Below are 26,511 nucleotides of genomic sequence, written 5' to 3'. Positions count from 1 at the left end.
TAATCTGCCTCCGGCTGCAGAAATATGATACATGAAGGAGGTCATCCATCTTTGTTTGCACCACTCTCCTCCACATTAATCTGGTCGTTATGATATCTGATATCTGGACTCATCTGGTTTTCCATGTCACGGAAACCTCAGGAAAGGTCCGCGTGGTTCATGGAGCCGCTTGAGGTCCGCGTGGACCACGGAGCCGTTTGAGGAGCGGTTTGAGGTCCGTGTGGACCACGGAGCTGGTCCACGTGGACCACGGAGCCGCTTGAGGTCCGCGTGGACCACAGAGCCGTTTGAGGAGTGTTTTGAGGTCCGTGTGGACCACGGAGCTGGTCCACGTGGACCACGGAGCCGTTTGAGGAGCGGTTTGAGGTCCGCCTGGACCACGGAGCCGTTTTCACAGCACGTTGCGGTAAACAAGGCGAGCCCGGCGCTCTGAGACTGTAGGAGGCTTCACCGATGAAGTGTTTTCCTAACTCCGACATGACGAATCCATTCTAACACCAGGAGTACCTCAGGGCGCTCCCTGACTCTCCTCAACAGAGAGCCCTGCAAACGCTGGATGACACTTTAGGACGACAGAGTAGTTTTTCCTTCTAAAGTGACGAGCTCTTTACTCACAGATGCAGGGTCCCTCCGTCAGTCAGAGAAGGTGTTCAGTTCCCCAACCTGAACCTGTTCAGCCGGGACCAGAACGGCTGATTTGATGTTGAATGACGAGTGTCAAACCCAAGAATATGTGTTTTATCACTTCACCGTTCCATCGCACAGAAATACATTTTTACATCACTTTTAGACCTTCAAACCATACGAAATAAAACTGTAGAAATCTGCTCTTTATGATTTTCTTTATAACATGACCTCAGATAACATGACCTCAGATACAATGACCTCAGATAACATGACCTCAGGTACAATGACCTCAGGTACAATGACCTCAGATAACATGACCTCAGATACAATGACCTCAGATAACATGACCTCAGATACAATGACCTCAGATAACATGACCTCAGATACAATGACCTCAGATAACATGACCTCAGATAACATGACCTCAGATACAATGACCTCAGATAACATGACCTCAGATACAATGACCTCAGATAACATGACCTCAGGTACAATGACCTCAGATACAATGACCTCAGATAACATGACCTCAGATACAATGACCTCAGATAACATGACCTCAGATACAATGACCTCAGATAACATGACCTCAGATACAATGACCTCAGATAACATGACCTCAGATACAATGACCTCAGATAACATGACCTCAGATACAATGACCTCAGATAACATGACCTCAGGTACAATGACCTCAGATAACATGACCTCAGATAACATGACCTCAGATACAATGACCTCAGATAACATGACCTCAGGTACAATGACCTCAGATAACATGACCTCAGGTACAATGACCTCAGATAACATGACCTCAGATAACATGACCTCAGATACAATGACCTCAGATAACATGACCTCAGGTACAATGACCTCAGATAACATGACCTCAGATAACATGACCTCAGATACAATGACCTCAGATAACATGACCTCAGATAACATGACCTCAGATAACATGACCTCAGGTACAATGACCTCAGATAACATGACCTCAGGTACAATGACCTCAGATAACATGACCTCAGGTACAATGACCTCAGATAACATGACCTCAGGTACAATGACCTCAGATAACATGACCTCAGATAACATGACCTCAGATACAATGACCTCAGATAACATGACCTCAGGTACAATGACCTCAGATAACATGACCTCAGGTACAATGACCTCAGGTACAATGACCTCAGGTACAATGACCTCAGATAACATGACCTCCGGTACAATGACCTCAGGTACAATGACCTTGAAACGGTTTAAGAGATGAGCTGACACTGATGAGCTGACACTGTTGTGACACTGATGACCCCGTTTAAAAGCATGTGTAACCTGGAAACCCTGCTGAGTAACCCCATCACATGAAGAGAAGAAGATATTTCGGGGTCCAACATGGCCGTTTAGCTCACAGATATAAGTCAAACATGGCAAAGTCAATCATTTACTGACTTTCTTATTTTGTTCTGACCTCTCAAGAAAAGGAAAGTGCTGATCTGGAGCAACGGGAGTCATCTTTAATCACAGTTTCTTGGCGGCTTCAAAAGAGTCTGGATGTGTGAATGCCCCCCCGTGAGGTTTGGACCAGCCTGAGATCCGCTGGTTTGTGGTGCGTGTGGAGAATCCATCCGAGCGGTGGAACGGCTCTCTGGTGTGGACGGCCTTCAAAGAAGCCTGCACACACACACACACACACACGTGTGTGAAACAGAAATCCTATTTTACACACCACTACAAACAGAGCTTCATTTCTGCTTCTTACCCATAATCCCCTTGGTTAATTCGCCGCTGCATTTGATCCCAGCGGCCCTTCATATCACCTCGAGCTGCCGACGCCCGCTTCTCCCCACGCCATGCGGCGTACATCAGGTTGGCGTGTCACGTAGAGGCGTGGCAGCGTGACGCCGTCACCATCCATCCCGCCTCGTCCCTCCTCGCTAAATGAAATCCCGTCTGCCCCGTTTCCTTTCACAGCTTAGCCCATATTTTAATTAGCTCTCCTCTCTCTGTCTTCTTCTTCTCTGATGATTCCCTCGTTTCCTTCCATTCCTCCGTCTCTCTCTGAGTACTGTACAGTCATTTCTCAGGGTAGTTAATGAACGGATATCTGCTATCGTGTCACATGGGTCAGCCCCCCCCCCCCTGTGTAGCATATCAGTCATCTGGGACTCAATTTAGCTGCAGCTCTGTCTTCCTGCTCTCCTTCCTCAGAGAGAGAGAGGAGGAGCAGGGATTGGATGACCTCCGATGTCGCCGTAGATTTCAGCTCGGTAATTATGCCGGGAATGAAAGAGATGCGTAGTGAGCGGACCACACGCCCCGGCCAGAGAAAAGGTGTCTGGGAGCCAGGCAGCGGAGGAATATGAATAGAATATGAATATGCAGCAGTTCCTATCAGCCTGTCTCATTGAGGGAGCAGAGACGCTCCGTGACTGAGAAACATACTGAACTCATCTCCAAACTCTTCTGTGGGTTTCTGTCCTTCTACTAGTGTGGACGTTCCGGCGTTAAAGAATGAAAATGGTGACCGAAATAATAATAATCAGACAATCATTATAATAAAAAGTGTTGCCTGTGTATCTGAAACACCACGGATGCAGAAATGCACAAAAGAGCATTTTGATTTGAGGAATAACATCTCTTTATTCCACTTCTGGACCACTTCCTGAACTCGACAACAGAACTGATCTGTTTAGTTCCTCCCTCGCTGGTCCTCCATGTTTGGACCCAATCCTTCTAATGAGCTCCAACTGCTGCTGTTGTTTAAGACATCTCTCCCTCTGTTGTAATCTGAGCTTCTCTCTGCGCTGCACCGCCAGCTGCAAGCCGCCGGCTCAGCCGTTACCACCTGATGATGACAGAGTCGTTAGTGAAGTGATGAAGAATGACGGAGCGGCTGAATGCTGGAGGAGGAAACACCAGCGAAGAAAGTCGTTCACCGCTTTTATTTTGACGAAGAGAAAGTGAGAAAAGTTCAAAAGCTCAGCTGCCTCACCCAGTGTGTGTGTGTGTGTGTGTGTGTGTGTGTGTGTGTGTGATCCCTTTAATCCTGATTCGCCCATGTCCTTCAAACCCCAAGGTTGTCATTAATGAGTGTTTTCTCTCCCTGCCTCACCCTGCTCTCTCTCTCTCTCTCTCTAAACCATTCCTAATTAACTACAAGCACTGCTGCTTCCTAATGATGACTGAATATGTGTGTGTGTGTGTGTGTGTGTGTGTGTGTGTGTGTGCTGCTCTAATAAGCATCTCCTCTGGTTTTATTAGCGACAGCTAGAAGTTGGGGGTGATCCAACTGTCGGAGGCCTCTGGGATCCTCTAGTCATGTCTGATCATTAATATCTGAACTCAGCAGATTCTGATTCACTCCGGTTGCCAAGTTTGATACATTTTAAGGAGTAAGTGGTGACTAGTATGAATGGTCCAGTGTAGCGTGTTGAAGTCTGGCAACTATAATCCTGTGTGATGTGATTGTGTGCTGAACGCCTGTTTTCTACCTTAATCTGAAGAAGAAGAAGTCCATTAACGTCCCTCCGTCTGTCTCCGTCCGTCTCAGGTGTGGTGTCCAGGTGGGGGCGGGACAATGGAGAGGCTGTTGCTGTGTGTGATGCTGGCGGTTGCCATGGCAGTGCGGGCACAGATCTGCCCGAAGCGCTGCGTGTGTCAGATCCTGTCACCCAACCTGGCAACCCTCTGCGCCAAGAAAGGTCTGCTGTTTGTGCCGCCGAACATCGACCGGCACACGGTGGAGCTCCGGCTGGCCGACAACTTCGTCACGAGGTAACGCTCGCCGCTGGATGGCCGTCTGCGGGGTTCTCACCATACTAGAAGTCCATACCGAGACCCAGGGAAATACTCCAGACCTCAGGGAACAATGACAAAAGGCATTTTTAAATAAAGATTACAACAATACAAACAATGACAAAAGGCATTTTTAAATAAAGATTAGAACAATACAAACAACAACAATCAGAGTTTTTAAAAGTTGTCTGACGTAGAGAAAAAAACAGTAACAAAATGGAACTATTTTCAGATTGTTTTATTCTGTGTACATCAAATTATTTAAGGAACGTTGAACCTTTTTATTAGCACTGAAAAAAACCATCATCTTCTTTGGGCCGGAGAGGAAGTCCCAGTCTGGACCTCAGCTCCTCATAGCGCTGCAGTCTGGAGAGAATCTATATCAATGTATCCTTTTTAATAGAGATGTGGATTCTGTAGGACGTGTTCTGATCAACCGTTTGTGTCTCGGTGCTCCTCAGCGTGAAGAGGAAGGACTTTGCTAACATGACTCGGCTGGTGGACCTCACCTTATCCAGAAACACCATCTCCTTCATCACACCCAATGCCTTCTCTGATCTGGAAAACCTCAGAGCTCTGCACCTCAACAGGTACGGTCCAGCTGCAGGTCTACCTGCAGGTCCACATGCAGGTCCACATGCAGGTCCACATGCAGGTCTACATGCAGGTCTACCTGAAGGTCCACATGCAGGTCTACATGCAGGTCCACATGCAGGTCCACATGTAGGTCTACATGCAGGTCTACATGCAAGTCCACATGCAGGTCCACCTGCGGGTCCACATGTGGGTCTACATGCAGGTCCACACGCAGGTCCACATGCAGGTCTACATGCAGGTCCAAATCTAAGTCTACATGCAGGTCCAGCTGCAGATTTACATGCAGGTCCACATGTAAGTCTACATGCAGGTCTACATGCAGGTCCACATGCAGGTCCACATGCAGGTCTACATGCAGTTCTACATGCAGGTCCACATGCAGGTCTACATGCAGTTCTACATGCAGGTCTACATGTAGGTCTACATGCAGGTCCACATGCAGGTCTACATGCAGGTCTACATGCAGGTCTACATGCAAGTCCACATGCAGGTCCACCTGCGGGTCCACATGTGGGTCTACATGCAGGTCCACACGCAGGTCCACATGCAGGTCTACATGCAGGTCCAAATCTAAGTCTACATGCAGGTCCAGCTGCAGATTTACATGCAGGTCCACATGTAAGTCTACATGCAGGTCTACATGCAGGTCCACATGCAGGTCCACATGCAGGTCCACATGCAGGTCCACATGCAGGTCCACATGCTCTTTTTAATCTCTTTAAATGAAGCTGTTTATTCATTTTGATCTCTCCCCCCCCCCTCAGTAACCGGCTGACAAGGATCGGCAACGATACGTTCAGCGGGATGTCGAAGCTCCACCACCTGATCCTGAACAACAACCAGCTGATGCTGATCCACCAGGGAGCGTTCAACGACCTGCTGGCTCTGGAGGAGCTGGACCTCAGTTACAACAACCTGGACTCCATTCCCTGGGAGGCCATCCAGGTCAGGATCTCTCTAGACCACGGCAGCCTTTCAGGAGGAAATCATCCAACCCCAAACACAATAAAACCAGCCGTAAAACATTTTTGGGGCATTCATTTGGAATTAAAATAAAGAGATCTTTAGGGCTTCTGGATGTAACACAGGTCATTATGTGGACTATTCATTAAACCTCACTAAAGCTTCATTTTGATGCATTTCCAGTGCTTTAAATTAGTACCAGCCTCTTTGCCAGCCAGTAGGCAGTTTTAATGTAAATCAAATGGCCGCGTCCCCGTGGATCGGCTCCCTTAATTACTTTGTTACTTAGATGACTAAGTCGTTCTAGTCAGGTGATAACAGGTGCTGTGTTACATAACACATTCAACTTCACCATTTCCTCTCTTACTATTAAAGGGACAATACGCCGGCTCATGCAGTCGGAGGAGCCTGTAGGATGGATTGAAACCTCCCCAGTGATTAACCAGTTCCTGTGTGTGTTCCCCTCCCGCAGAGAATGATCAGCCTCCACACGCTGAGTTTAGACCACAACATGTTGGACTACATTCCAGAGGGGACGTTCTCGCTGCTACAGAAACTCAACCGGCTGGACGTCACCTCCAATAAACTCCAGAAGCTGCCACCGGACCCACTTTTCCAACGAGCGCAGGTATCCTACGGGGGTGGTATGGATAAAAAAAATGTCTTCCACTAAAGGGAAGCAGCAGGATGTGTTATCTGTTAATGTGAAAACACTCACTGGACCGGTGTGATCCTGAATGTAACGATGGTGTTCTCTAGGAGTGGGTAAAAATATCGATACGGCAATATATCGCGATACTTTGCTGCCCAATGCAATATCGATTTTTCAACTCCAAATATTGATAAAAAAAAAAAAAAGATTAATGTTTGGACGCGTTGTGAATACCGTACTTTATCAATTTTCAATATTTATTCCAGTGAATTTCATGGGAATTAATATAATGCTGTTTTGAATGAAATAGTTTTGACTCAATTTGTCCTCTGATGTACAGATACAGGTGCTTGTGTTTTCATCTGTATTAAATCGTGATATCGTGATACGTATCGCATCGTGACCAAAGTATCGTGACACGTATCGTACCGTGAGGTTCTTGCCAACACTCACCCCTAGTGTTCTCGCTGCCAGGTGCTGGCCACGTCAGGCTTCATGACCTCCTCCTCCTTCGCGCTGTCCTTCGGGGGGAACCCTCTTCACTGTAACTGTGAGCTGCTGTGGCTCCGCCGGCTGAACCGGGAGGACGACCTGGAGACCTGCGCCTCCCCCCAGCACCTCTCAGGCCGCTACTTCTGGTCCGTCCCCGAGGAGGAGTTCCTCTGCGAGCCGCCGCTCATCACCAGATACTCCCACGAGATGAGGGTGCTGGAAGGGCAGAGGGTCACTCTCAGGTACCCGGATATAGTATGAATACGTGCATTATCCTTTTAACCAGTCACACACACACACACACAGGCCAAAACTTTAACGAGGATGAAAGTAAAGCAGGAGCAGGTCTAAGAGATAATGATTACTTCATTTGCATATATATTGGTCACACGCTTCCGATCCTGATAGATGTTGTGTTTCCTAACATGGAATTAGAAGGAGAGAAAGTAACCAAGTAACACATGCGGTGTGATGGGAATGATCGGAGACACACATTCATCATGTTGTACAGTCTAACACACACCGTCACCCATGGGTGCCAGTCTGCAGCAAACCCCTGAAAGATGATCTTACTCGTCTCTTATATAAACTCATTATTCTTATTTATTCATTCTACAGAGAATCACAGCCAACGAGACACAATGACCATGACACAGGGCTTCAAAGGACTTTCTGTTATTCCTCAATAGATCATAGAGAGCAACCTGCTTGTGTGCATAGAGATCATTCATTCATTTATTTTATGTCACTTCCATGATTCGTGTTGCTTTATACTCGATCCACGTCGAGTCATCGGGACCAGAAACCTTAGACCGTCTCCCGTCCTTCCTTTGAGTCTCGGCTTCACGACTGAACCACGTGAACTCCTTCATTGTACTTACAACTTAACTCATTTACAGCTGTAACTGTTGTAATACATCAGTAAAGAGATATTTAAATGTTTGGTCAATGTTTTACTCATTAAGACATTTTAAAACACCTTGAACCTTGAACTGAGGACTTGTAAAGGTATATAGACGAGTGTTTTAATTGATAATGAAAATAAAAGTCAGTTGCAGCCCTGAACTAATTATTCATTCAACGATTCATAGTCCAAAAGTACAAATAACTGTAATGTTTAATAGCTAAACCTTATTCTCCGCCTTATTGACTGTGTAACCAGCGTTCTGTCCCTGGAGGTGCTGATAAGGGTTATTGTAGTACCAATATAAGTAAAAGTCAAAGGCTGATGTCAAACATGCTGACCCAGATGAATGTGGATGCAGTCGATGGAAGGTGGATGGAATCCAGGAGCTCATCCTGTCTCACTGGACTCCCCACAGGTGTAAGGCGAGAGGGGACCCGGAGCCGGCGATCCACTGGATCTCCCCCGAGGGCAAACTGGTGTCCAACTCCTCCAGGACGCTGGTCTACACCAACGGAACTCTGGACATCCTCATCAGCACGGTGAAGGACACCGGCTCCTTCACCTGCATCTCCTCCAACCCGGCTGGCGAAGCCCACCAGACCATAGACCTGGTCATCATCAAGCTGCCCCACATCTCCAACAACACCAACAACATCCAGGAGCCCGACCCGGGGTCCTCGGACATTTCCACGTCCACGCGGGGCGGGGCCGGCGGCAGCAACGTGACGGGCGATGTGAAGGCCGGCGCCGATAAGAGGGTGGTGACGGCCGAGGCCACGTCGTCCACGGCGCTCATCAAGTTCAACTTCCAGAGGAACATCCCCGGCATCCGCATGTTCCAGATCCAGTACAACGGGAGCCAGGACGACTCGCTGGTCTACAGGTAGGACAGGACCACAGACAGACAGACAGACAGACAGACAGACAGACAGACAGACAGTGGAAAATGAACCATGATATGTGGAGAGAATTACTCAACTTTGAGCCTCGTAGATTAGATTACAATAGATTGAATGCAACTTTAATGATCCTGTTGGGATCCTGTCGCTACCAGGTCCTTGAGGACACAACCAGGTCTTAGAGGACACTACCAGGTCCTCGAGGACACTACCAGGTCTTAGAGGTCACTACCAGGTCTTAGAGGACACCAGCAGGTCCTCGAGGACACAACCAGGTCTTAGAGGACACAACCAGGTCTTAGAGGACGCTACCAGGTCTTAGAGGACACTACCAGGTCTTAGAGGACACAACCAGATCCTCGAGGACACAACCAGGTCTTAGAGGACACTACCAGGTCCTCGAGGACACTACCAGGTCTTAGAGGACACTACCAGGTCCTCGAGGACACTACCGGGTCTAACCCTTAGTGTTGGGGTTTGTTAATTCAGGTTTTGATTTATTTTGCACAGGCTTATTGATATGGTGGTAGGAGTGTGGTGCTGTGGTTGGTTAAGCTCTGCTCCCTCTCTCTCTCCCTCTCTCTCTCTCTCTGTCTCTCTCTCCCCCTTGACTTTTGCCGTTTTGCAGGATTACACAGATCACATCAGCCTCATATGATTGTTATTTGAGCTCAATATTTACTCTGGTGAAACGAGGGAGAGCGAATTAACAGACGCGTGGGAAACTGGCCGGTTTTATCCGTCTTTCATCATCGCTGCTGATCCCAACGCACACTTCATCAGGGCGCGGCATCGCCCGGCCGCCTGGGGGGGGCATCGACCCGTCTGGGTCACCGTGACAAAGGCGAGGTCTTTCCCTCTCTGCTGCTACTCCAATGTCCGACCAACAAACACAGATCACTCAGAGGAGAGTCTGCTGGTTTTATCTTTTATTTCTGATCCCTGGACATAATTCATCAGCACTTAACCCCGTCCCTCATCAGGAGACGGAGGGTGGGATACAGCTGTCTGCCCCACAAAGAGATGCGTCATCGCTTTTCAAGTGGATGTGGCTGCTTCTCCTCGTCGTCCAGAACGCCGCCCTGAACGCCGCCCTGAACACCGCCCTGAACGCCGCCCTGAACACCGCCCTGAACGCCGTCCTGAACGCCGTCCTGAATGCCGTCCTGAACACTGTCCCGAACGTCGTCCTAAATGCTGTCCTGAACGCCGTCCTGAACGCTGCCCTGAACGCCGTCCTGAACACCGCTCCCTGAACGCCGTCCTGAACGCTGCCCTGAACGCCGTCCTGAACACCGCCCTGAACGCCGCCCTGAACGCCGCCCTGAACGCCGTCCTGAACGCTGCCCTGAACGCCGTCCTGAACACCGCCCTGAACGCCGTCCTGAACGCCGCCCTGAACGCCGTCCGCTTCTCGTTCTTATTCTCTAAAACACACCGAAGCATTTGCACATTGGTTGTTTTCATTTTCACCCTTTAAAATACTTGGAAAGTGTTACGAGTGTGAAGGCCACGGAAACAAACAGCTTCCTGTGGGGGAACGGAGGCATGATAAGACGGCCTTTCACCCCCTCCTCGTTCTGTCAATCAAAGTCTTTCTTCCTCACCCTCCCCTCTTCTTCCTGCTCTCTTTATTTTCCAATTGAAAGCAGCGAATCATCTGTGTTCCTTTGCAGCTCTCTTGTCTTTAGATAGCAGATTGATTTCCATTCAACGGCTCGGCTCGCACAAAAGCAGCAACCTATCGATTGTTTTGTTCTTTTATTACCCGAAAACACGCAGAGAGGAGGGAGGGGAGGTTAAGGGAATACAGAAAGGGGAAGGGTGGAGGAAAACAGAGTGATGGAGAGGAAGAGAGACAGACAGGTCCTGTTGTCACAGACAGGGCACTTACTTTCCACGTTCAATAAGAGCTTATTGATTTGAGCTGACATCCCTACTCTTTGCTCCTCACCTGCTACCCATAATGCTCCTGGGCGCGGCCGTGTGTTTCCTCCATACGTGGAGTTCTCTACATAAACAGAAGCATAAGTGAGCGATGGTTTAAAGCTTTTATCCTCCCGCCGACGTTAACCTCCTGAGCAGCGAGAGCTCCCCATGTGAAATGTAATCGTTGTACCACTTGATTCTGTATTGATCCCTGCAGGGGAAAGCCTCACCCACCGCCCCTCCCCCCGGGGGACAGCACTCCAATGTCTTGCTCGAGGACACTTGAGACAGGCCGATGTTTCCTGATCCAGTTTTATATTTCTGACCCGGAGGCAAAAATGTAAACAACCAGTTTTTTACCCCATGATGAGTGTTTTTACTTTGATTATAACGAGTGAAAAGTGGCGTCACAATCAATGAGTTTTGTATCAAAATAGCAATTTAAAAACAACGATGAATGATGAAATTAAATTGCTACTCACAAAATCAACAGTGACAGAGCTACACTGCAAAAAAGTCCAAAACACTGTAAGAAATGATTACTCTCATTAATGCAGTTAGTGATGCAAACTCTCACACTGCATGTTCTGAGTCTAAAGTCCGGACTCCAAAGTCTTGAGTCCAAAATCCTGATTCTAAAGTCCTGATTCTAAAGTCCTGAGTCCAAAGTCTCTAGTCCAAAATCCTGAGTCTAAAATCCTGAGGTTAAAGTCCTGAGTCCTTATTGTAAAGTCCTGATTGTAAAGTCCTTATTCTAAAGTCCTGATTCTAAAGTCCTGATTCTAAAGTCCTTATTCTAAAGTCCTTATTCTAAAGTCCTGATTGTAAAGTCCTGATTCTAAAGTCCTGATTGTAAAGTCCTTATTCTAAAGTCCTTATTCTAAAGTCCTGATTCTAAAGTCCTGATTCTAAAGTCCTGATTCTAAAGTCCTGAGTCTAAAGTCCTGATTCTAAAGTCCTGAGTCTAAAGTCCTGATTCTAAAGTCCTGAGTCTAAAGTCCTGAGTCTAAAGTCCTGATTCTAAAGTCCTGAGTCTAAAGTCCTGATTCTAAAGTCCTGATTCTAAAGTCCTGAGTCTAAAGTCCTGATTCTAAAGTCCTGATTCTAAAGTCCTGAGTCTAAAGTCCTGATTCTAAAGTCCTGATTCTAAAGTCCTGAGTCTAAAGTCCTGATTCTAAAGTCCTGAGTCTAAAGTCCTGAGTCTAAAGTCCTGATTCTTCAGTCTGACGATCTTGTTGATATAACAGTTCATTATTAATCTGACCTGAAATGTTTCATCCATCTGTGAACCTGAGTCTCTTCCTCTCTTTAATGTAAACTGTAAGGAACCGGATTGAGTCTTCTACGCCCCCCTTATCTGACCCCAGCCGTTGACCCCTTATTTCAAGGTCGGGTCAGGGGAAGACTGGACAATGTGTTGACCTTTAACCCTTAGGTTATCGTGCACTTTGACTTTTACACCCAGCTGGTCGATGAAGACGATTATAAAAGTGCCACCAAGTGAAAATGTTCTTCAGACGGAGCTCATTAAGGGTTCGTTTGAATGCACGCCGTCCAGGGGGATTATGGGAGAATGACTTCACACATAAAGGGAGTAGATGTATTGTTCAGTCAATGAACGGATCAAACACTGATGGTAGAGATATGTGTGAGACATAAAGATAGAGAGGATGCTGCTGTCCAATCAGGTGGGTTACATAATGGAATATGTATTTGATATATTCATATTGAGGCATTGCTAAGGTAACCATTAACATGTTCAACCCAGTCATTCATCCTGTTACCTTCAGATCAGTTTATTATTTCAAACCCCATGGCAAGTAATCATATCAACAATGATACAGAAGAATGTAATAAAATACAACTCAAAATCTAATTTACACCACAGACTTCAAACTAATACCCGACCCCCCAGGTGGGGAACCTCGGGTCTAAACGGGAAGTCCGATCCACAAGACGGGAACAAGGATGGTGCGACTGCCCGTGTGTGAGTGAGCCTGCAGCTCTCCGTCCGGCGTTGATCTCCCTACATGCTCTGTGATGTTGAAGCGGGTTTCTGGATGAAATGTCTTGGCGTGACGTTTCCATGAAATCAGAGCGGAGGTTGCTGTCGGCTGGCGGGGATCTGCTTCCACCGCCTGCACCTTCCTGGTTGTGAGCAGCCAGAAGAGGATGTGAGGAAGTGAGGACACGAGGATGTGAGGACATGAGGATGTGAGGACGTGAGGATGTGACGACATGAGGACGTGAGGACACAAGGATGTGAGGACGTGAGGATGTGAGGATGCGAGGACACGAGGACGTGAGGACACGAGGACGTGGGCGCTGCAGCACCGAGGATTCAACACAAATCAATGAAACTGAATTCCTGTTCATCCATAAACACGAGCTCTAGAAAAATGCTTTATTTAAGTCTTAGGTAGCAGCGAGTTCAGCCGCTCCAAGCCTGCAGACATAAAGGCTGCATGTTGTTATTATGGGATACACAGCAGGGGGATGGAGACGCACCCTCGCTCCTGTCTCTAACAGGGAGAGTGTATCCTGGTCACCTCGCTCAGTGCTTCAGGCGTGAAAAACATCCGCCTTTGTCCTGCCGTAATGCTACCATTCTGATTTCATAGCACCCTGAACACACCGCGGGCCTAATGTAACAGGGTTAGTGTTGTAAGTACACGGAGGTGTTGGGGGGGGGGGGTGCTAAGAGGCTGCGAAGGACAGTAAGAAAGAGACAAAGGGATCATATATGAGTCTGTTCATTCAGGTGAGGGGAAGCTACGACGGCGTGTCAGGCCCACTGTAGGAAAAAAAACTAAAACGGAGCCGAGAGGGGGCAGTATTCAGAGAAAAGACTTTATTACGATGCTAACAACCGGCATCTATGCTCGCTATTGTTGGGGTTGTAGCAGGGGCAGATTTGGTTATCAACAGTTAACTATCAATATCAATATGATTATCGGTATTAATAATTATATTTAATATATCATCATGATACAATCATGAATAAACGGGGCACCACCCTGGGATCAGGGAAAAGATAACCTAAAACTGTATTCAGTCTCAATATAAAGGTTTTATACTCACATGCCAATCATCGTGATCATTGGCATGGAAGCATAAAAACAATCTAACAATTAAGAAGGGCGTGAAATTCAAGCACTAGCCTTCACAACCTGCTGTTATCCAGTGACATATACACAACAAGCACAAGAGACCGCTAGTTATAATATAATAAGATTTATTCAAATCAGTAATAATGATCACAATCAATAACACTGCAATTAACAAAGCCTTATTACCTAACTACCTAACACACAAAGCTAAGCTTAAACAAAGGGAGAGACACACGTGGAGTGTGTGTGTGCGTATGTGTGTGTGTGTGTGCGTGTCGCGAGAGAGAGAGAGAGAGAGAGAGAGAGAGAGAGAGAGAGAGAGAGAGAGGTGGCTATGGGCGGCCACCAGATGGAGCTATTCCTCGCAGCGTTCAGGGGCGGAGCCACTGAGGTTCGATGGGGTAGCGAGAGAGAGAGAGAGAGGTGGAGCTATTCCTCGCAGCGGTCAGGGGCGGAGCCACTGAGGTCTGACGGAGTAGCGAGAGAGAGAGAGAGAGAGAGATAGCCGTATGTAGCCACCAGATGTAGCTATGTCCCTAGCGCCCGCCGGGAACAGCTGGCTTAGGACACGTGTGTGCGGCGTGTATGTGTGTGTGCGGCGTGTATGTGTGTGTGTGTTAGCGGGTCACAAACAAAGAGAGAGAAAATGCGCGAGCGATATTCGGAGGGACAGAAAGCCGTGCTGCTATCACACGGGCTCGCGTGAATGAACTGGAATTTATTCCGCAAGACCGGTCTTTTAACTGATAGTAGAGGCTTTCTGAGCTCGCGAATATGGCGGAGGTTAGTCGGAAACACTGTTACAGAAATCAACCCAGCTGCGTGGGTACACGATCAGCATTCACATACAGCAGCACATGAACAAACTGACTCGGCGATCCGCGATCAGAACTTAAAACACATTAACAAGAATTACAAGCATGTCCTACACTATCGAATCTCTGCTTTCTGCCCAGACAAATAGCCTCTTACTTTTGTCGATGTGAGATGCGTCGATGTGAGGTTTCCGTCCCGTGCGTTGATGGCGTTTCTTTACGCCGGCAGCGGACGGTAGTTTGTGAGGCGCTGGTTCAGCGCCGGATCCAATTAGTTGAAGAAAACAGTTAGTATTTCTTCCTTCTGCAGGAACAATCGCGTGGCTCGGCGATTTAGTCAGCTGATTTCAGACAAAGACGGGTCGAGTTATCCGTTCTGCTGGCAGCTGGGACGAAGAAAGTGTGTTCTTCCTTCCGCGGGGAACAGGAGAGTCACGCTGTCGCGGTGGTCTCCTCGGGATCCAAAATGATAAACAAAAGAAAAATAAAACGAGTAGAGAAAAAGAGGGATAAACAGTCTGTTGCTCGTCCAGCGAGTTTGGGGGAAAGACTGCGGCCTAGGACAAAGGAAAACGCTGCAGACGTAATCTTCACCTCCTGGTGTAACGTGAGTTACTTTGGAGAGAGAAAGTTTTTCTGATGGCCGCGGGATTTATAGCTCACGGCTGGTCCGGGGGACCCCCTGGAGTCCCATGCAGTTCGCAGCCAATGGCGCGCCAGCGGTGTGACGTCAGATCCCGTGACCAGGTGGAGGTGACACTAAAATGGTGGTTGTAGTTTTTTTATCTCCTTTGTCCCATTGTCCTGGCCGCATGTGTAGGCTTCTGTAGGCCGCATTGTGTAGTCCTTCTAGTGAGGTCCCAACACTATGAATGTAGGTTTCTGTTTGTAATGAATCATCCCAACGTGTGACGACGCCTCGTTAAGATGCTTATTGTTGGTTTTATTTATATGAGGACAAATTGTCATCTTATGTGTGTTTTATTGATCGGGGCGGTTGGGCTGAGATGCTAGTGGTAGCGTTCTCTTGTTGTCATAGCAACGGCAAACACCCAGCCAAGCAACTTGTTTACATCACACGTTGTGATGTATTTATTAGAAAAATAAACGCCTACATTAATGGGAAGTTAGCTAGCCTACTTTTTTTCTCTGAATCTCTCTTCGCTCCGTTCTTTTTTTCCTTTTTTTTCTGGCCCTAATTCGCCATCGGAGAAAAAGGAAGGGCATGCTAAAGGAAGGAGGAAGGTAGAAGATGATGAGTGTCAGTGAGAGTGGAAGGAAGAAGATGTGGGAGGACAGATGGATGAAAGAGAGATTAGAGGAAAGGAGACATTCTCAATAAAGCCAGGAAGAAAGGAGGAAGACCAGAGTAAAAAAAGGGCATCGGTTAGAAAAAGTTCAGAAGAAGTGAAGCGTGTTGGAAGGTGAGAATGAAGAGATGAAATGTTGTGAAGTAGAGGGAGGGAAGGATTAAAAGAAAGACATGTAAAGAGGAAGAAGGGAATAGAAAGAGTTGTGAACATGAGAAGAGAAATTCCACGAGGAAAAGAGGATGTGTTTGAAATGACAACAAAGCAGAGGCGGATCAGTGAGAGGAGATAAGGGAAGGAAGGAAGGGAGGAATACCGCTGAGTCAGCAGAAGTGGAGGATGGAGCTGAGTAGCGTGTTGTGTTGGAATTAAAAGTGAAAGGCTGGTTCCGATGACAGCTTAGTCGTCACCTTGGATGAATGGCGTGCTACATACCAGACACCGCTACGAGGAGAGAACGGTGACGCTGCAACAATCCAACACAATGCTGGGAAACAAAGAGCCGGCTGTGCTCCTTGATAAGAGTTCCACATGGAGGAGCTGAGCGTCGTCTGAATGTGTGATTATTATTAGAAACCAAAGCGTTTAGATCATCGACATTTCAATAACGTGTGTTTTATTGGGAAGTGTAACAGTATGACTGTAATTAAATCACTGATGTGTTATTGTGTTCAGAAATATGATCCTTATGTTCTGAGAAAGTAAGCCGAGTTGATGGTTGCTTGGCCACTCGCTAGGGAGGCAATATTTACCCTTTCAGCAACGTTTCTCTGACCGAGTTTAATGAATTAAGATGTTAGCAAAGCCCAGCCGGCCCTGGTGCCCCGGCAGGCCCTGGTACCCCGCCTTGCCCTGGTCCCCCGGGTCCCCTGGTCCTCTGGGTCCCCCGTCCACCTCTGACTAGAAGCCGGGTGGGGCTTGTTAGCCATTAGCTGTTGGCGTCAGGGGTGGATCAGAGATAAGGAGCTAGCTTCTGCAGTGCTGCTGTCTGCCTGAGAGAGCTTTTAGCATGGCAACGTGCCATCTGCTGTGTCAGCAACATTAGCGTTGAGGTCAACAATAATGGGCCGGAGTGGAACCAGCTTTAATCCTCCTCTCTTTGGGCTTAGAAACCAGCTGATCATAACCGGTCCGACCGGACTTGAGATGTGAGAAATGTCTTCAAGTTCATTTAGAATTCTGAAAATGAAGTCAGGATTTTGAGTTTAAAGTAATATAATAATATAATCGGGACTATTTAGACATATATTCATAAGGCAACACATTGACCAAACAGAACAGTGTCAATTAAAAGCAAATAAAGAAAACAAAACCAGATCATATCTCAGCCATTTCTCCGTCTTGGACCAGATATAATAAAAGACCCCGATGTTGACCTCAGGACTGGAGGTGGCGCTCCTCCTCCCATACCTCCGTGTACGTGTTATTTAATCCATAGAAGAGAATGTGAGAGTGTGAGGACAACACAAGTGTAACGGTGTAGAGAAGAGTCTGTTAAAACCCAGAACTGCCTCTGCATGCTGTTTTTCTTGGCTTATCTGACAGTTTTCCAGGTCCGGCTGTTTCATTTAGGCTAGCTTGCGTTGCGGTAGCATGGGAGTCTTTAGCCAGAAGCACTGAATACCATTTTCTAAAATAATTGGACAACCTACTTTTAGATATCTGTGACCCAAATGTTGGTCCAATCCCTGTTTGGGCAACACTGCTATGCAATTTACCAATGTTTGTTTGTCTGATTGTCTTTTTGCTTGTCTGCTTTGTTTGTTTGTCTGAGTGTTTGTTTGTTTGTTTGTTTGTCTGTTTGTTGTTGGAGACGTTTTACTTATTTATGTTCTTTATACCGAGAACATTTAACGGCTTTTGCTCTTAGCATGTGTTGTGCGTGTGTGTGTGTGCGTGCGTGTGTGTGTGCATGTGTGTGTGTAAGAATACAATGGAAATGTCGCCATCTCATTTGGGATAAACAATCTCATGACGATGTCCGTTTGTAGTTGCACTGTTGCTTTCAGACACATTAGTGTTGTTGTTGTTGTTGTTGTTGTTGTTGATGTTGTTGTCATGGAGATGGAAATGTTCAGATCATTGCTTATTTTCTGAGGAAGATAAGAATTAATCCACGTTGACTAGAAAGATGAATCCCATTCTGGATCATACAGTTGACAGAACAAAGTCACCACATGTTTCATGTAGTTGCTTGTTCTGGTGCTTTCGATCACAACACATGATCTTCATCAGTGGACGGAGTTACTGTCGGGAATGAAGCTGAAATCATGATTTTAATAACGCGTTGTATGATCATGAAAGTTTAACTCACATTTATTACATATAATTCACCACAATATTTTTGTAGTTTCTTTCAGTAATAGATTTGGAGATATAAAGAAGGAAGCTGCTACCGGTAGCTTAGCTTAGCTTAGCTTAGCTTAGATCGGACAGAAACTGACAGTCTAAGGACGTAACTGCACTACCAAGAAATAGTTTGATATAACTGTGTATAAAACATGTTGATTTGACAGTTAAAGATATGAGATACAACAAGTGAATTACTGAGCTTGTGTTTGGTTAGCAGGCTAGCTGCTTCCCCTTGTTTCCAGTCTTTATGCTAAGCTAAGCTAGCGGGCTGCTGGCTGGAGCTTCAGCAGAAAGTGTGATGCTGGTTACACAGTTAGTTGTGACTCAGAAAAACACCAAATACATGAAAATGAAATTCAGATTATGTCCAAACTGGACAGCCCCCCCTCCCCCCATCACCTCATGAAACCCAGAAACAATCTCCGCCTGCAGCTACACGAGGCCACTAATGAGCTCGCCCAGAGCGCTGAATATCATTTAAAAGCATCACACGCGGTCTGACTTATTAGAGCCGTGGCCCCTCATCACCGCTGCTCAGCTCAACATGGAGGCCCCTGGCCCTCGGTGTTGAATCATGGCTTTGAATTCTTTCCCTCCTGGAATAAAACATGTTTGAGGCCCGTCGGCTTCGTCCAACATTTAATCGAGTAAAACGGCGTGAAAATGGAACAATCTGGTGTCATAGTTCAGTGTTGGAGGCGAAAGCTGGAGCTGATTATCACGCACGTGCACGTGCAGCCACGTCTGTGCACACACATCCGTGCACACACAGCCGTGCACTCAAAGCCATGCACTCACGTCCGTGCACAGTACGGTTTACCAGCATATAGTGCTGTTTGGGTGATGTATGTTGGCAGAGAGCCAGACACAGTGATGGCCACTGGGAGGAGAAGAGATTACTGTAACAGCACACACACACACACACACACACACACACACCACTATAGTGCAGACACATATAGACATAAGTACACAAATGCATACTCATAGAGCTGCGAGCACACAGACTTTCTCTGGTTTAATGAAACCCCGACACACACACACACACACACACACGTTGGCGCCCTGGGCTGAGGGCTTTGGCAGAGCGAGTAGATAGATTAGTGTAATAGTCTCAGCCAAGGCAATCATCTGCCCACTGTAGGGCTTCAGATACTGGCAGCGAGATCGCGCTCAGACACAAAGAACCGAACCACAACGAGCGAGTCGGCTTCACAGCGCTGACGGCTCAGACAGGAAGTCAGAGACAAAAGGGAAAGTCCACTCATTTCAGTGAAAATGGTATAAAAAACGCATGTGGTGGAACAACGCATTAACAATATCTGGATTTAGTGTAGAAAGTGTTGTGAGTTGTGAAGCCGATGGTGTGATTTATTTACATCTTATGATTTATTCATAGATAGACGGCGAAGCAGCAAACATCCTCAAACGAGGAACACATGCTGTATTTTTAACATCCACCGTTAGTAGATATTAACAAAGTAAGGTTTATGGATCCAGACTGATGATGGATTGTATTCCAGTGATGTGAGGAGGTTTATCTTCCATACAGAACTGATTTGTTGCGTTGTGTGATCTCTGAGTTGCTTATAGTCAGATATAACAGATTTAGGATATTTAGGAAAAGTTCACTTGGAATATATCCTCCAGTACAGCATGCTCTCTTATTATCACATATTGTATTCTGTATCTATAAAAACAAAGACTAAACATCCCATTTTGTGTTGATTATAAAATGAATATTGAAGCTTTCAAGAGATATGTGCATTTTATAACGTAGTGATTTAGAGCTCACCATGCTTCTCTGTTTTCAATAGCAGCAAATTACACTTTTTCTCTTGTGGTTGCTCAACAGTGAGTTTGTGATATTCTGATTGTATGATATCAGCATATGTTACTGATACTGAACCACATACTGTATGTGGGGAGACTTGTCTGCATCTGCTCTGTCAAAGCTGCAGCTGCACCAAAGATGGGGACAGTAGGTGGAAATCAGGATCAGACCTCCAGTTTCCTGCCCTGAAAGCACCTTCACGTAAACGTTCCCGGTTCCCTGGTTTGATGTCGAGTTTTGCATCGTGATGTCACCTTGCCCCTTATTTTCCATATCTAGAGGTTTCTTTAATGACCCCCCAGGAGAATTCTGTTCATAGAGTAGGATGTCAGAGTGAAAGTGCTGGACAGGCGACCGGTCCTCTCTAAGAGTCCACACACGTACTCCAACAGGGGGAAGGTGTCCCTCAGGGACCGGCCCGAGGCTGGAAACCAGGGCGACGCAGTTATATGGTTCAGCTATAAATCTACCAGCGACCAACGAGGAATACCAGGATTGTTTTTTTATACAGAGTAGGTTGATTCAGGGCTCTCTGCTGTACTCTCAGGCATCAGGGTTAAAATGTTCTAAAAATACTCTGAATATTCATGACTCTTTATCCGCCTCTTGTTTACAAACTATATGAATCCTGGAGACGTAAAGTATTAATGAGCTGGTAAACAGCATTTAAGTCTGCGAGACAAGACGATAAAAACCAAACACATTATTTCATACCAAGGTATAAACGTTTACACACACACACACACACACACTCATACACACACACTCATACACAGTATGAGAGTTTATTCCAAGGCCAAAGCAACAAACTGGAAATTAATCTCCGTCAGTGTACGTACGTTGGTACAAACGTGGCTGCTTGTATCGGAGCGTGTTGGTGCCGGCATCATTAACCTGCACACTTCAATGTCACTGAATGTGTCCCCACACAGAACTGATGGCATGGTGAGTGTGTGTGGGACCAAGGGTCACCACCCTGGTGATGAAAACATCACGAGAAGCACTCGTGGTCGCCCAGCGTTCAGATGCTGCCATTAGTATTCATGGGGTCACACACACACACAGCCTTGTGCTGTTATTCCACTGAGGGCACACTAGCAACCTCCCGCTACATCCATTCCCTAGATCTTAATGCTAACCATTAAGCCTCACCGTGTCTGCTAACCTTCACTTAACTGGGGCTCTAAACCAGATGCCGCGGCGGCCCTTTGCTCCTCTCGGTGCTCGCGAGCCGCCAACCCGCCGCCCTCCCTGGGTTTGATGATGAATTTGGTTAGCATTTTAATGAGGGGATCCATGAGAGCTGACAAGCCCTTTAAGGAAAACTCAAGGACACATGTGCAGAGCGTCTCTTCAAAGTGACAGGTGTCCGGTCAGCGGAAGTGGAAAAAGCACCTCTGTTGTTTGTGGAAGCACAACGTCCAAGCTGGAAACTATGTTGCTTGTGTTTTATTGTGAAACCTGAAGATGAATGATTTTGGAAAGGAAGGGCGTCTCTGTGGGTCTGTGCAGTAATAAATCATCTAACTGCTCTCCTGTTCTGCTGATGAATTTTGTTGTTTTGGAGGATTCAGCGCCGAGCTGCACACACAGTGGAGCAGAGTGCATTAATACTTTATCATTTCCATTCTTCTTTCCCTGTTGAGTATTTTATCTATATTTATTCCCCTTCTTTCAACAATACACTGTAATCCTTCCCCCCTGGAGGAAGGTGTTATAGGCCTTTAGTCACAAAGCAAAGGTAAATGTGTTTGTTGTACCGGCACGTTCTCATTCCCCAGGACGCCTCGCGTTACTTACTAACATGCTGGCTAGTCCGGCAACTTCCGGTTCAGAAAAATGAAGCCACGCTGCAGTGCATTCACCTTGCATTCTTTCTGCTGGCCACCAGGGGGCGACTCCTCTCTGATTGTATAGAAGTCTATGAGAAAATGGTCCTACTTCTCTCTGCTGGCCACCAGGGGGCGACTCCTCTCTGATTGTATAGAAGTCTATGAGAAAATGGTCCTACTTCTCTCTGCTGGCCACCAGGGGGCGACTCCTCTCTGGTTGTATAGAAGTCTATGAGAAAATGGTCCTACTTCTCTCTGCTGGCCACCAGGGGGCGACTCCTCTCTGATTGTATAGAAGTCTATGAGAAAATAAGCCTACTTCTCTCTTGAGGTTTTATCTCAATAACATGAGTTTATGGTCTCAATCTCAGCATGATGTTCAATTATGGTCCATTTAGAGTCCAGACCAGACCAGAAAGCAGGGGATGCTTTAGGGGGCGAGGCTTACCTGCTGATTGACGGGTTGCTACCATGCCAATGAACAGATAAAAATGATGCCGAAGCAACGACATAATGATGACTATTTGTAGTCCAAAGTCATGCTTTGTTATGTCCCCTATCTAGACCTCTGGGGGACCACAGACAGTCTCTGGTTCCTCCACATGGTCTGGTCTGGTCTCTGGACTAATGTGAGCTACTATCTAGAGCGTGAGATTTTTATTTTATTATTGGAGAAATGGCGTCATGTTGAAATGGAGGCTTGAGGACCGTAGTGACGAACCGACGGGCGACGTTGCCCCTGTGAGCTCTGCTTCCAGACACAGCTGTTCTCTTCACAGCGACAAACAGCAGACAGACAAAGTGAGGAGTTGAGCATCTGGCTGCTAATGAGCCATGTCCCCCCTCAGGTGGTTGGTGGAGACCAAACATGGCTAAAAGGGGAGTGAATGCTGGACAGTAAATGAATGCTAATAATGTCCTAGATGGGTGTTCACATAAGCAACTATTTGCCAAATAGGAATCCAAACCTTACCAGCTCATTTCTCAACACATTGCACATTAAAAATGAGCATTCTCCAAACATGAACCTGTATGTCCCTTCCTCCCTCGCCACAGAATGATTCCACCATCCAGCAAGAACTTCCTGGTCAACAACCTGGCAGCGGGGACCCAGTACGACCTCTGCGTGCTCGCCATCTACGACGACGTCATCACGTCCCTGACGGCGACCCGCGTGGTCGGGTGCGTGCAGTTCACCACCGAGTCGGAGTACATGAGGTGTCACTTCATGCAGTCGCAGTTCCTCGGCGGCACCATGATCATCATCATCGGGGGGATAATCGTGGCGTCGGTGCTCGTCTTCATCATCATCCTGATGATACGCTACAAGGTGGGTCTCCGGCGCCTCGCGTCATCCAGTCTGGTTCTGATTAAGCAGTTAGATATCACAGCCGTGCGTGAAAGACTTGTTATGTTGACTTTGTTTTGTCCGTCAGGTGTGTAACCCTGGCGACGGAGGGAAAGGCGTGTCGTTATCGATGACCAACGTCCACTCGCAGACCAACGGGCAGCAGTCTCAGGGCTGCACGGTGACGCCCAGCTCCTCCAAGCACGCCTCCATCGGATTGGACGACATCTCGGGATGCTCCAAGAAAAGGGGCGGGGCAGCAGGGGGAGCGGAAGGCTGCAAGGATTCGATAACCCAGTCGTCCGACTCGTCCCTGCCCGACTGCTCCACGACGACGTCAGTGCTCAGCCAGCCCTGGGCGGTCAGAAGCCCGACAGCTGGAGCCGAGGAGCGGGAGAGAGCGGGCGAGGAGAGAGCTCCAGCTGGCGTCTCCTCGCCCACCGGCGCCACCGGCTCCCTCACCAAGCCCAAGAGGAAGCCGGCTCCCGGGAAGCCAGGCTCGGCATGCTCCAACACCTCGGCCGCTGCTGAAAACCTGCAATCGTCCTCCCCCCGGCCCCCCTCCTCCACCTTCTCCGCCGCCTCCTCTGCTCTCCTGCCCTCCACCCCTCTGGAGAACCTCAACACCAACCGCAACAACTCCACCTCCCTCAACCAAACCCCGTCTCCTTTCTACCCGTCCCCTTTCTCCAGCCCTCTGACCACGCCGAGCCCCGTCCCCTCCATCCGGTTCAGAGAGACGCCCATCCTGCGCAGGGCTCCCCGCCCCACCGCCTCCTCCGCCAAATACCAGACTCTCCCTGTGGAGGAGGCGGGGAGGAGCCGGGCGAGGAGGAGGTACTCGCTCAGCGAAGGAGGCTCAAAGACTCACTCGCCCCATCAGGGAGCAGGAGCAGCACCCAAAATAGGGCGCTTAATGCGGAACAAAAGGAGCCAATCAATGAGCGGGATGCTGCTCCCGAAGGACGGGGACGGAGACTCGGACAAAGGGCGATGCGAGTCGGACTGGATCTTAGAGAGCACGGTCTGAACCAGACGTCCTCCACCAAGTACATTTTGGTGCATCCATAACTGTTTCTGATTTGTATGAGTGTAAGTGTGAGGTTTTGTGTGTGTGTGTGTGTGTGACACGTTTTGCTGTGTACAGGATGCGTGTGTTCATGTCGGACCCTTTGTTTCTAGATGTGTGGGAGTGTGACCGTGTGTTTTCAACAAAAAATGTGATCATACCTTTTTTTCAGCCTGTTTTTTTTATTATTATTTTCATAATTGTTAAATTCCTTCTGTTCAGTTCACAGTTGTTGTTGTTTTTTTTGACTGTTTCCTGTCCTTCAGCGAGCAGATGACTCGCCGTGTCTCGTAGCGCCCTCGAGTCGCCCCGTCGGTTCCACTTTATAGCACAAAAACAAGACAACGGGCTCGCCACCTCATCCCCCCGATTCACACTCACCTTATCTGAAAATACCACCAAAAGGGAATTATTACAAAAAAAAGAGGAATTAAAAAGAAACAATCCGAAGAACTGCAAAGCACACCATTCTCACACTCGCACACCAACAGGAAGTGTGTGTCCATAGCAGCAAGAGAATAGCAGCCGGTGCCTTCTTTTGCACTAACAGACCCTCCGACCGACGTAGAACCAGGTGTAGGACTGGACCCGGATCCGGACGAGGGACTAGGACGGAGGGGACAGACAGGAAGAGAGATTTCACACATAGCCTTTCTTACCTATAAGGAGTACAGATGTTTCTTGACATATAGACAAACACAAACTGAGACAAAAAAAAAAAAAGTAACAAACAGATGAAGACTTTAACGGACCTCTTATGAAATTGATATTTTTTAAAGGGAAGAATAAAAAAAAAAGACATAAAAACCCCTGTGAGCTTTCCACTGACGCGGGTTTCCTCCGCCGGCGTCGGTCACGAGCACCCGGGAAGCTTCTGTACAGAAAAAGACAACATGTACTGTGTTGTTATGTTGTGTAAAATAAAAAGGGATAAAATGAAAACTGGCGATGTGAAATGAGTGTTTCATGGACACAATGTTCTTCTCAGGGAATGTTCTCCACTAGGATCTCCATCTCAACTCTGATGAGGTCCCAACGGTCGTATTTACCACGGTGTTACCGGGAGGTCACTTTGCTTCTGGCATCAATGTCTGTGACATCATTTGTTGCATCATCGGGAAAATGAAGAAGAAGAAGAAGAAGAAGAAGGCTTTAATTAAAACAATTGAAGTTTCACATTTGGATTCATCTTTTCTGTGATTTGGTAGAAACCCAAACATTCTGTCTGCCGCTTGATTTGAGCTGAAGAATCTCATTCCAAACCTCCCACTTCTCTCTGGCTGCAAACAGATTTACAAATGATGAAGTCCCAGGGGATGTGTTCTTGTTGAGTGCTTATTAAAATCACCATGGTGTTTTTTAAATGATGAGATATTCAAATGTAAGAGGAATGAGTAGATTTCAAAAGGTCCAAACAAAAACTGCTTCTACAAATATTTAAAGCCCCATTGCAGCATTATGGTTCAATAATAATAATAATAATCAAGGGTCACGTACGCTTTCTGGACTGGAACATGAATTCAACATTAAGGTTATACAGATTTATATTGAAAGGGTTTTGTGCTCATCTTATTGGAGGACGATACTGTAACACCTCCCTCATGTTCACCACAGAGCGGACCCCCGTAGACCAGCACCTGCAGCAGCAGGGTGACCTGGGGGCCACAGCCAGCACGGCTGAAGTCACTATCGGTTAACGTGGACGCGGGGAATGGATTCACTTCTGCAATTAAATCACTGGAGTTCGTTTGACATGAAACACTTCTGACAGGCAACTGCAAATGGATGTTCTCACTTCAATTATCAGAAATTGCTGTTTTAATGAAGTCGGTGCAATCGACTGAATTGATGGTGAATCATTACTCAACTTTGGGAGCGCGTTGGAGTGTTTATTCTGTGTTCTCTGCCGTGGCGGGCCCTCAATGTTAGACCTTTATGTTGAATTATTGATAATGAGGTCAATAAAACTGGCGTCTCTAA

The 26,511-nt window shown here is 47.2% G+C and overlaps 1 protein-coding gene across 3 annotated transcripts in view; it reads left to right on the top strand.

Annotated features, from left to right (window-relative positions):
- lrfn5a (leucine rich repeat and fibronectin type III domain containing 5a) overlaps positions 1 to 25,310 on the top strand; it is a gene marked incomplete at its 3' end in the record, with an annotated part of 94,409 nt that extends 69,099 nt beyond the window's left edge. For 2 of the 3 annotated variants that reach the window (XM_084013786.1, XM_084013787.1), the window contains 8 exons: positions 4,178 to 4,401; positions 4,884 to 5,012; positions 5,784 to 5,964; positions 6,455 to 6,610; positions 7,109 to 7,368; positions 8,449 to 8,916; positions 23,171 to 23,444; positions 23,551 to 25,310. In XM_084013786.1, the coding sequence (XP_083869912.1) occupies positions 4,205 to 4,401; positions 4,884 to 5,012; positions 5,784 to 5,964; positions 6,455 to 6,610; positions 7,109 to 7,368; positions 8,449 to 8,916; positions 23,171 to 23,444; positions 23,551 to 24,492 (2,607 nt within the window). In that variant the 5' untranslated portion in view covers positions 4,178 to 4,204. Of the gene's footprint in view, positions 1 to 4,177; positions 4,402 to 4,883; positions 5,013 to 5,783; positions 5,965 to 6,454; positions 6,611 to 7,108; positions 7,369 to 8,448; positions 8,921 to 23,170; positions 23,445 to 23,550 lie in introns of those variants that run through there. The other variant, XM_084013788.1, reaches the window with a different exon arrangement.
- Between the last annotated feature and the right edge of the window lie 1,201 nt (positions 25,311 to 26,511).

Source organism: Eutrigla gurnardus (genome assembly GCF_963514095.1).
Source record: "Eutrigla gurnardus genome assembly, chromosome: 7".
NCBI lineage: Eukaryota > Metazoa > Chordata > Actinopteri > Perciformes > Triglidae > Eutrigla > Eutrigla gurnardus.
The sequence above is the reverse complement of the archived record's forward strand: the minus strand, read 5'-3'. Positions and strand labels throughout refer to the sequence as shown.